The sequence below is a fragment of the Eurosta solidaginis genome, chromosome 3 (genome assembly GCF_040869045.1).
Source record: "Eurosta solidaginis isolate ZX-2024a chromosome 3, ASM4086904v1, whole genome shotgun sequence".
Taxonomy (NCBI): domain Eukaryota; kingdom Metazoa; phylum Arthropoda; class Insecta; order Diptera; family Tephritidae; genus Eurosta; species Eurosta solidaginis.
Window position 1 is genome coordinate 209,494,182 of NC_090321.1, and position 12,437 is coordinate 209,506,618.

The 12,437-nt window shown below is 34.9% G+C and overlaps 1 protein-coding gene across 1 annotated transcript in view; it reads left to right on the top strand.

The window, feature by feature from the left end:
* Positions 1-8,940: 8,940 nt before the first annotated feature.
* The window catches only part of LOC137246942 (uncharacterized), a 29,883-nt gene continuing 26,386 nt past the window's right edge, over positions 8,941-12,437 (top strand). The window contains exon 1 of the mRNA XM_067777996.1: positions 8,941-9,029. Coding sequence (XP_067634097.1) covers positions 9,026-9,029 — 4 coding nt within the window. The 5' untranslated portion in view covers positions 8,941-9,025. The remainder of the gene's footprint in view (positions 9,030-12,437) is intronic.

A 12,437-nucleotide genomic window follows, 5' to 3' on the forward strand; every position in this document is an offset into this window, starting at 1 on the left:
AATTTTGAGAGTAATAGCTAGCTTTTTAAACCAAAATAGTTCCAAAATTACCCGCGATAGTAATGAAAGGGCTAAAAATAGGCCAAAGTAAGTCCTGAAATGATCCAGAGGTAGTCCCGATATTATCCCAAAATTTACCCCGAAATTATACTGTAATTATTCCGAAAACTGAATGACGGGATGTCTGGATGTTTGCTTTTGTTTTCAACTGCGTTAGAATAGCTAAACTTTTGTAAAATTTGGCATATAGAAAGCTTATGGTTCGGAAGAACTTAAAATTTCCCGAAATGGTCTTGAAAATTTCGGAAAAAATATGCGGCGAAACCCGAAATTAAAACCTGAAATTTCTTTTAAAACATCCTCGAAATGGCTCCGCAAACCATCCCGTAAATATACGAAATAGCGCCAAAATGATCTATAAAACAATCACGAAATCATCCGAGGTTATGACCTCGAAATAGTATCGAAATGATATTACTTCGAAAGCAATCAGTAAACTGATCCGAAAAAGAGGTAAATTATTTTAAGCTACACCTTCGCAGTCAAGCAAATTTTGGAACAGTTGGCAACCCATATTGTTAAAATTATATCTACGACTAAGCCGCAATAAATGTTTATAAATTTTAATTGTCAAAGATAAGTAATTATATTTAACTACCAAGTATTGATTATTTTAAATATACAGGGTTCGCAACGCTTTAATAGCGATTCTAGATACTGGCCCGTTGGTCATGCTAAAATTCCAGGATTTCCAAATAAATGTTGTTGATCAAAACTTAAACCAAACAAGTAAGGAAGGCTAAGTTCGGGTGTAACCGAACATTACATACTCAGTTGAGAGCTATGGAGACAAAATAAGGGAAAATCACCATGTAAGAAAATGAACCTAGGGTAACCCTGGAATGTGTTTGTATGACATGTGTATCAAATGGAAGGTATTAAAGAGTATTTTAAAAGGGAGTGGGCCTTAGTTCTATGGGTGGACGTCTTTTCGGGATATCGTTATAAAGGTGGACCAGGGGTGACTCTATAATGTGTTTGTACAATATGGGTGTCAAATTAAAGGTATTAATAAGAATTTTAAAAGGGAGTGGTGGTAGTTGTATATGTGAAGGCGTTTTCCAGATATCGACCAAAATGTGGACCAGGATGACCCAGAACATCATCTGTCTGGTACCGCTAATTAATTTATATATGTAATACCACGACCAGTATTTCTGCCATGATTCAAAGGGTTTTTGATTGCGCCCTGCAGAACTTTTTCATTTTCTTCTACTTAACATGGTAGGTGTCACACCCATTTTACAAAGTTTTTTTCTAAAGTTATATTTTGCGTCAATAAACCAATCCAATTACCATGTTTCATCCCTTTTTTCGTATTTGGTATAGAATGATGGCATTTTTTTCATTTTTCGTAATTTTCGATATCGAAAAATTGGGCGTGGTCATAGTCGGATTTCGGCCATTTTTTATACCAATACAAAGTGAGTCAGATAATTATGTGAACTGAGTTTAGTAAAGATACATCGATTTTTGCTCAAGTTATCGTGTTAACGGCCGAGCGGAAGAACAGACGGTCGACTGTGTATAAAACCTGGGCGTGGCGTCAACCGATTTCGCCCTTTTTTACAGAAAACAGTTATCGTCCTAGAATCTAAGCACCTACCAAATTTCACAAGGATTGGTAAATTTTTGTTCGAATTATGGCATTAAATGTATCCTAGACAAATCAAATGAAAAAGGGCGGAAGCACGCTCATTTTGAAATTTTCTTTTATTTTTGTATTTAGTTGCACCATATCATTACTGGAGTTGAATGTTGACATAATTTACTTATATACTGTACAGATATTAAATTTTTTGTAAAAATTTCACTTTAAAAAATTTTTTTTTTTTAAGTGGGCGTGGTCGTTCTCCGATTTTGCTAATTTTTATTAAGCATACATATAGTAATAGGAGTAACGTTCCTGCCAAATTTCATCATGATATCTTAAACGACTGCCAAATTAATTTAAATTATTTTAAAAGTGGGCGATGCCACGCCCATTGTCCAAAATTTTACTTATATACTATTCTGCGACATAAGTTCAACCCGCCTACCAAGTTTCATCGCTTTATCCGTCTTTGGTAATGAATTATCGCACCTTTTTGATTTTTCGAAATTTTCGATATCGAAAAAGTGGGCGTGTTTATAGTCCTATATCGTTAATTTTAAATAGCGATCTGAGATGAGTGCTCAGGAACCTACATACCAAATTTCATCGATATACCTCAAAATTTACTCAAGTTATCGTGTTAACGGACGGACGGACATGGCTCAATCAAATTTTTTTTTCGATACTGATGATTTTGATATATGGAAGTCTATATCTATCTCGATTCCTTTATACCTGTACAACCAACCGTTATCGAATCAAAGTTAATATACTCTGTGAGCTCTGCTCAACTGAGTATAAAAAGTCGTTCCTGCTGCATAAGAAGTAATGCGGTCCCAAATGCACAGACTACCGATAAATGAATTGATTGTAAAATATTATTATACTCAGTTGAGCAGAGCTCACAGAGTATATTAACTTTGATTGGATAACGGTTGGTTGTACAGGTATAAAGGAATCGAGATAGATATAGACTTCCATATATCAAAATCATCAGTATCGAAAAAAAAATTCGATTGAGCCATGTCCGTCCGTCCGTCCGTCCGTCTGTCCGTTAACACGATAACTTGAGTCAATTTTGAGGTATCTTGATGAAATTTGGTATGTAGGTTCCTGGGCACTCATCTCAGATCGCTATTTAAAATGAACGATATCGGACAATAACCACGCCCACTTTTTCGATATCGAAAATTTCGAAAAATCGAAAAAAGTGCGATAATTCATTACCAAATGTGGATTAAGCAATGAAGCTTGGTAGGTGAGTTGAAGTTATTACGCAGAATAGAACACTAGTAAAATTTTGGACAATGGGCGTGGCACCGCCCACTTTTAAAAGAAGGTAATTTAGAAGTTTTGCAAGCTGTAATTTGGCAGTCGTTGAAGATATCATGATGAAATTTGGCAGGAACGTTACTCTTATTACTATATGTCTGCTTAATAAAAATTAGCAAAATCGGAGAACGACCACGCCCACTTTTAAAAAAAATTTTTTTTTAAATTAAAATTTTAAAAGAAAAGTTAATATCTTTACAGTATATAAGTAAATTATGGCAACATTCAACTCCAGTAATGATATGGTGCAACAAAATACAAAAATAAAAGAAAATTTCAAAATGGGTGTGGCTCCGCCCTTTTTCATTTAATTAGTCTAGGATACTTTTAATGCCATAAGTCGAACAAAAATTTACCAATCCTTGTGAAATTTGGTAGAGGCTTATATTCTAGGACGATAACTGTTCTCTGTGAAAAAGGGCGAAATCGGTTGAAGCCACGCCCAGTTTTTATACACAGTCGACCGTCTGTCCTTCCGCTCGGCCTTTAACACGATAACTTGAGCAAAAATCGATATATCTTTACTAAACTCAGTTCACGTACTCATCTGAACTCACTTCGTATTGGTGTGAAAAATGGCCGAAATCCGACTATGACCACTTTTTCGATATCGAAAATTACGAAAAATGAAAAAAATGCCATAATTATATACCAAATACGAAAAAAGGGATGAAATATGGTAATTGTATTGGTCTATTGACGCAAAATATAACTTTAGAAAAAAACTTTGTAAAATGGGTGTGACACCTGCCATATTAAGTAAAAGAAAATGAAAAAGTTTTGCAGGGCGAATCAAAAGCACTTGGAATCTTTGAAAGGAATACTGTTCGTGTTATTACATATATAAATAAATTAGCGGTACCCGACAGATGATGTTCTGGATCACCGTGGTCCACATTTTGGTCGATATCTCGAAAACGCCTTCACATATACAACCAAGGACCACTCCCTTTTAAAACCGTCATTAATACCTTTCATTTGATACCCATGTAGTACAAACAAATTCTAGAGTCACCCCTGGTCCACGTTTATGACAATATCTCGAAAAGGCGTCCACATATAGAACTAAGGCCCACTCCTTTTTAAAATACTCATTAACACCTTTCATTTGATACCCATATCGTACAAACAAATTCTAGAGTCACCCCTGGTCCACGTTTGTGGCGATATCTCGAAAAGGCATCCACCTATAGAACTAAGGCCCACTCCCTTTTAAAATACTCATTAACACCTTTCATTTGATACCCATATAGTACAAACAAATTCTAGAGTCACCCCTGGTCCACCTTTACGGCGATATCTCGAAAAGACTTCCACCTATAGGACTAAGGCCCACGCCCTTTTAAAATACTCATTAACACCTTTCATTTGATACCCATATAGTACAAACAAATTCTAGAGTCACCCCTGGTCCACCTTTATGGCGATATCTCGAAAAGGCGTCCACCTATAGAACTAAGGCCCACGCCCTTTTAAAATACTAATTAACACCTTTCATTTGATACCCATATCGTACAAACAAATTCTAGAGTCACCCTTGGTCCACCTTTATGGCGATATCTCGAAAAGGCGTCCACCTATAGAACTAAGGCCCACGCCCTTTTAAAATACTCATTAACACCTTTCATTTGATACCCATATCGTACAAACAAATTCTAGAGTCACCCCTGGTCCACCTTTATGGCGATATCTCGAAAAGGCGTCCACCTATAGAACTAAGGACCACGCCCTTTTAAAATACTCATTAACACCTTTCATTTGATACCCATATAGTACAAACAAATTCTAGAGTCACCCCTGGTCCACCTTTATGGCGATATCTCGAAAAGGCGTCCACCTATAGAACTAGGGCCCACGCCCTTTTAAAATACTAATTAACACCTTTCATTTGATACCCATATAGTACAAACAAATTCTAGTCACCCCTGGTCCACCTTTATGGCGATATCTCGAAAAGGCGTCCACCTATAGAACTAAGGCCCACGCCCTTTTAAAATACTCATTAACACCTTTCATTTGATACCCATATCGTACAAACAAATTCTAGAGTCACCCCTGGTCCACCTTTATGGCGATATCTCGAAAAGGCGTCCACCTATAGAACTAAGGCCCACGCCCTTTTAAAATACTAATTAACACCTTTAATTTGATACCCATATAGTACAAACAAATTCTAGAGTCACCCCTGGTCCACCTTTATGGCGATATCTCGAAAAGGCGTCCACCTATAGAACTAAGGCCCACGCCCTTTTAAAATACTAATTAACACCTTTCATTTGATACCCATATAGTACAAACAAATTCTAGAGTCACCCCTGGTCCACCTTTATGGCGATATCTCGAAAAGGCGTCCACCTATAGAACTAAGGCCCACGCCCTTTTAAAATACTAATTAACACCTTTCATTTGATACCCATATCGTACAAACAAATTCTAGAGTCACCCCTGGTCCACCTTTATGGCGATATCTCGAAAAGCCGTCCATCTATAGAACTAAGGCCCACGCCCTTTTAAAATACTCATTAACACCTTTCATTTGATACCCATATCGTACAAACAAATTCTAGAGTCACCCCTGGTCCACCTTTATGGCGATATCTCGAAAAGGCGTCCACCTATAGAACTAAGGCCCACGCCCTTTTAAAATACTAATTAACACCTTTCATTTGATACCCATATAGTACAAACAAATTCTAGAGTCACCCGTCCACCTTTATGGCGATATCTCGAAAAGGCGTCCACCTATAGAACTAAGGCCCACGCCCTTTTAAAATACTCATTAACACCTTTCATTTGATACCCATATAGTACAAACAAATTCTAGAGTCACCCCTGGTCCACCTTTATGGCGATATCTCGAAAAGGCGTCCACCTATAGAACTAAGGCCCACTCCCTTTTAAAATACTCATTAACACCTTTCATTTGATACCCATATTGTACAAACGCATTCTAGAGTCACCCCTGGTCCACTTTTATAACGATATTCCGAAAAGGCGTCCACCTATAGAACTAAGGCCCACTCCCTTTCAAAATACTCATTAACACCTTTCATTTGATACCCATATAGTACAAACAAATTCTAGAGTCACCCCTGGTCCACCTTTATGGCGATATCCCTAAATGGCGTCCATCTATAGAACGATGGCCCACTTCCTCTTAAAATACTCTTTAATACCTTACATTTGATACACGTATCATACAAACACATTCCAGGGTTACCCTAGGTTCTTTTTACAACATGGTGATTTCCCTTACTTTGTCTCCACAGCTCTCAACTGAGTATGTAATGTTCGGTTACACCTGAACTTAGCCTTCCTTACTTGTTTTTTCTATATTTTTCTATTTGATGAGAAACAAAGCAAACAAGCAAAAGAAAAAGCTCAAAAGTTAACTGTTCTTTCCAATTAAAAACTTGAAAATAAGTGTTATTATCTGAGCGAAATATAAAATCGGAGCAAAATAAAAAATTCGTTTACGATTTCATTTGCCTTTGGGGATAGCGCTCGCAGATGTTTTGAAAAAATCAAGACGCAGAATACTTGAAGCCGGCTGAACATAACGTTAGAACATAAGCTTGGCCTAAAACTCCCCACAATTAACACACATTATATATACATTATTATATATCGACTGCGTAGTGGAATATCACCCTATCTCGGCTCGTCTCTCGTTTCGAAAACGCTCTATTTCAGAATTTCTTTCAAAAACGCCCTATCAGAATTTGTTTTAAAAACACTCAACACCCTAACCGGGCTCAAATTCAATATATTTTGACATAAGCTGACGTGTTTATGAAAAAAGTTCTGAGATAGGGCTCTTTCTTCAACCGAATGCTGAGATAGGCCGTTTTTTAAACAAATTCTGAAATAGGGCGTTATTCAATCGTTTTCTGAGGTACGATCTTTCCGAACCGGCAGCCGAGATAGGGTGACATTCCATTAAGCAGTCGATATATACATAAACCTCGTTACTTTTCGGTGCCCTTATGTAAAAAAAAGTGCCAAATGATAAATCTACACATACAAATGTTTCCGCCGTATATTGTGAAAGCTTTTGCATCACCATCGACAATTTATCTTTAAACTTTAGAGCTTATTACTACCACTGATAAGATTCAGTTGAAAGTTATATGTCTATATTTTTATCTATGCAGGTTACACTGTCGTATATAAAAATAGCTTCACTTATACAAAAACTGGTAACCGAAAAAAAAACCGAACTACATTAAGAAGAGATTTGAGGTACTGGTAATTTAAGAGCGACTCTGAACCCAGTAGCAATCTAATCTTAAATCGATTATTCCACTAATTTTAATCGAAATATCGCACAAAGCAGAGTTGAGCAAAATATATTCAAATAATGAAAAAAGTAAAATTATTTTGTTGTAGGTCATTTACGAATACAAATCATTTTTTTTATTTAAAGAAATTTTATTTAAGGCAGGAATAAATTATTTTGTTCGTTATTCGAATATTAAATAAACAAGAAAAAAAACACTTGTTTTCTTTCAGTTCAAAAAAACAAATCTCTATGAAAAATTTATTCAACGATAACTCATTCACCAATAAATGAACTGTGAATAATTTTCTTAAGAAACATTTTCATTCGAATAATAAAATAGAAATTTATTCGAATAATGCCTAGCTCTGACACAAGGAAATGTAATTATATTAAAGCGAATTATTATTATGTATTATGCTAAATGCGAAAAGTTACAAAATATATATGAAGAAGTTGCAGTATTGTTAACATTAATACGCAGCCAATGAATTAAGTTAGGTTGAACTGGCCGGTCCGCGAGGACCTCACATAGACTATCAAAAACTTGGACCTACATATGTTAAAAAAACTCCATCCTCTTGGTAAATACGAGAAGCACTCTAGGACCTATGCCACTTGCTGCTTCCAAATCTGACAGATGTATCACAGCCAAATTGGACTTTTCTCTTTAATTTTTCTATTTTACTTTCGATTTTCACTTTTGCAATGTGGCAATTATACTGAATGTTATTCTTACTCTACTTAAAATTTGTATACCTTTAATGAAAATGAAATGGTTTATTAAGATTGTTCCGAGCGCCAAAAATCGTAAGTTCTTGAAGGATAAGACATAGACCCACTAATAAGTATACCGAAATTATCAGAAAGACGAGCTGTCTGGATTTAGCCAGTCTGACAGTCGTTTTAACGCAAACAAGTCCCTCAATTTTCGATATATGTATCTTGAGATTCGGTGAGTGGGTTTATTTGGGTGTCCAATTGATCATTTGTCGGAAACGATCGGGTCGGAACACTATAGCATATATTTGCCACACAACCGATTGTTCAAATAAGAGGTTTCGTGTTCCGATAGCGCTGGTGACGTGATTTCGCTTTATCTTGCTTTGATTACCTCTGTTGGTTAGCCGTTCACCAGGGTGTCGTTTGGCATTTCGATCGGTTCAATACATTATATATATCCCAAACAACCGATTGTTCATATCAATCGATAAAAGTATGCAAGTGAGGTTTAACGTCATTTCTTCCTCATTTTAACAGCCAGAAGCTTGCTTACATATAAGGCATACATTGTTGTCTGAAAAAATTGTCAAGATCGGTCGTTTGTATAATACATCGCATACAACTGTTTTTTTTTTTTTTTTTTGTTCAGGTTTTATGAATTTTTTTTAAATTTCATCAGAGTTTTTCCTAATGCTACAAAACTTATCTCAAATCAAGGAAGAAAGGGCAAAATTTAAGGACATTGTATAATTAAAACCAGTTCATATTTCGGTCGCTTCTTTATTACAGTTAATGTACACTACAATAACAATATTTTCTAATGTCATGCACGAAATATACTCAACTGAAAGCTGCAATAGTGTTACTTTTCTTTTGACACTGTGTGTAAGAATTTGTATATTTTTTAGCAGTCTGTATAAAATTTTGTTCAGTTACAGTTGTGACTTCAAATCCGAAGGAACGTCGAGTTTGACGATTGAATCAAAATCGTAAAAGACAATTAATTCTAGTTAAGTTATTTAGAAAATCTAAACAAAATGGGTAAGTAATCAACTAATCGATACAAGTATGCAAGTGATTTAGAACCTATATATCCGAAGCCGGTAGAATAAAACTATCAACGAAAATCGCGTAAATAATTCATACAAATTTTTTGAAAATGTTTCACTAATAATTAATAGCTTTGCCAAATAATAAAGGTATAAACCGCTTTTTTTGATAGTGGCATAAAAAAATACTTGGTGCGAAATACCTCTGAGAAGATTTAGGCCGAGCGTCTCTTCCAATTTGCGTCGTGCTCCTTTTTAATTTGTCCCTGAAATTGGCGGGAGGAGACCTTTTTATACCGACTCCGAACGGCCGTTGCAAAACAGTTGAATTTTCACTGAGAAGCTTTGAAAAACTTGTTTCTAACTTTTTGATGTTGCTTTGCCCACAACCTTCGGTGTGGTAGGCTGAGCACGTTACCATCACAGCACGGCGGATGTATACTTAAAAAAAACAGTTCTGGTACTAATGTTAGTACAAGCAGTTATCCCACTTACAAAGATGAGCATTAAGAAATTAAAAAAAAAAAAAACTGGACTTATACCACTTTAAAAACGGCCATGTTATGGTTTTTATACCAAGACCTTGAGAAAGTGGTGTGTTAGTGAATTGAAAGAAGACTGTCGCAGAAAACATTGCCTTAACAAAACTAAAAATAGAGCGAAAAGTTAACTAAACAATATAAAACCTAACAAACCTGGTATGAGTTTTGTTTTTACAGCTGTTAATGAAAAAATGTTTAAATTAAAGTAAAAAAATTTTTTAAACACACATAACTCATTAGCTAAATTATGAATGTAGGCACATACAAAAGTACATACATAATACATCAATTATTATTTAAATTTTTTTCTTTTCAAAATGTCCCACTTGTTTCGAAATATTCGACTATATAATTAGCTCATACCTGGAAAAGGTTACATGTCTTTCTTTGTCTACGAGTTAAATTTGTTTTCGATTTTTTTTATCTTATCAGTCACCTTTATAGTAGGTACTAAACTAAAATACAACAAAGAATTAATGCACCTTCACTTATTCTGCATGTGATACTAATATTAAAAAAAAATATTTAAAAATATATTTGTATTTGAATAGAGTTTTCAAATATGTACATATGTGTACTATACAAGCACTAGGGTGTGCCTTATTTAGCAACTTTGTTGCACAGAGAACTATCTTATAAAAATTTGCTCTACAAACAGATACTTATCTGTACTTTCAAGCATAACTCCTTTGTGAGTAAACGCAGCTATTGGAAGTGGCGAAGCACTGATGGAAGAAGAGCCTAACTTCAATAATTTTACAAACGACCTAGGCGGTTACCGCTTATAACTACAAAAATATAATTTTTTAGTCAACAAAACACATTGTTCACACCACGGAACCAGTACAAAATTTTCGATATTAATATGAGGTTATATTTTTTAATCTATATATATAAAAAGAAGTGTACATTTTGATTGTCACTCCATAACTCGAGAACGGCTCGACAGATTGCCATGAAATTTTTAGGAAAGATACAGGAAGGAGAGATGATGGTTAGTTGATTTTGAAATCCCAAATCGGTTTAGCCATATATATATAAAAATCAAATTCTGTGTGTGTGTGTGTTCGCTATGGAAACGTATTTCCCACACATCAATCATCACCAAATTTTGGTTATGGGTTCCTTCGAACATCGGGATGGTTTTAGGCTAAAAATAATTTCGATATATAAAAGGGGCGTGGCACCTCCCATACAAATGGAATCTTTGGTACTGCATACCTTTGAAGGTATACATGCCAGAACATTGAAATGAAAATTAGGTCAATCCCTAACACCACCATGAAAATGCGGAATTTGGAGAAAGGGGGCGTGGCACCTCCCATACAAATGGAATCTTTAGTGATGCATAACTTTGAAGGTATACATGCCAGAACATTGAAATTCAGTAAGGAGTTATATGAGGTCAATCCCTAACACCACCAAGAAAAGGCGGAATTGGGAAAAGGGGGGCGTGGAGCCTCCCATTCAAATGGAATCTTTGGTACTGCATAACTTTGAAGGTATACATGCCAGAACATTGAAATTCAGTAAGGAGTTATATGAGTACCGACTCTTATTTCATGTAATAAAATTTGAATTAGATTAGCATATGGTGTGATTAGCATTTTATCTTCGTAGTTGCATAATGTTATCTTTAGTGCTTTCAAAACCAAAATCCAACCTATTCCCGAAAGCTCTTAAAAGTAAGTCACTTTCTATCTGTATCTCTCTACAGCCAGACGTACGCTTCCTATGTGTCGATTTTGTAATTCTTTAGTTTAGTGTCAAAATTGTACTGAATGAAATGTCAAACCACATTAAAAAAATAGCAATCAGCCAGTTTCTGTATTTTTCCACCGTGATATCTATGCCACTGGAAAGTTGAATGTTAAACAGATGTAGAATATATCTGATGATGAGTATGACGAGGAGACTTGATAACGACGAGATGTTTGATAAATATTTTACGTACCTCTCCATAAGGCTGGCTTTTCGCATCATCGCAGATACATAGAATGAAATACTCCTTTTACGAAGCTTCACAATTTGATCGATCCTTCAATAAACAAATGTACATATGAAAGATAAACAGTAAGCTTCTTACTCAGTTTATAAAAAAAATATCGAGGAAAACATCAAATAAAAAAATATTCGATGAACATTTTTGTATGCCCATCACTAATGTTCATTTAAAAGCATGGGAAAAATTAAACAAAGAGCACATAATAAGTATTTTTTATAAAAACGATGGAATATAACAAAAATTTAAGCCATGGTTCCAATCTATACTAATATATAATTGGAAAGGTACCAAAAATTAGCTTAAATTCCATTTTTTTCAATTGCGCTTTTCGAATAAAAATAAAATAATATTTCAAGTTTTCCATTGGAATTTTTTTTTGTTTGAGCATCACTAAAATTAATTAAAAAATACGAAAAAAATGCTACGAAAAGCACTAAATAAGTATATTTATAAATATAATAAAAAATCATATTTATAAATACGTTTTACAGAAATAACAACATTTCCTTCCCCTTTATCATGTATCCCAATGTTATTAAGTCTTGCTTTTGGGGCATATATGTAAGTTGAGGTCAAATAGTAAAACAACTCTGAAAAGTTTCATCAAAATTGGAACATAAAAAATTGTGGGTGGTACTCTTGGGAAACTTTACCCCATATTTGCCTTCCTACAAATAAGGCACACCCTAATCTATACATTCAGACACAGCATGTTTCCTTAAAAGCTTCGCATAAACGGCATAGATCTGGGCAAACTTACTCCAAAATTTTAGAATAAAAGATATTTAATCGTAATTCAAATTCATGATTATTTGAAAAAGATACGCCCCTTAGATGGAAAAACCCCCAAATA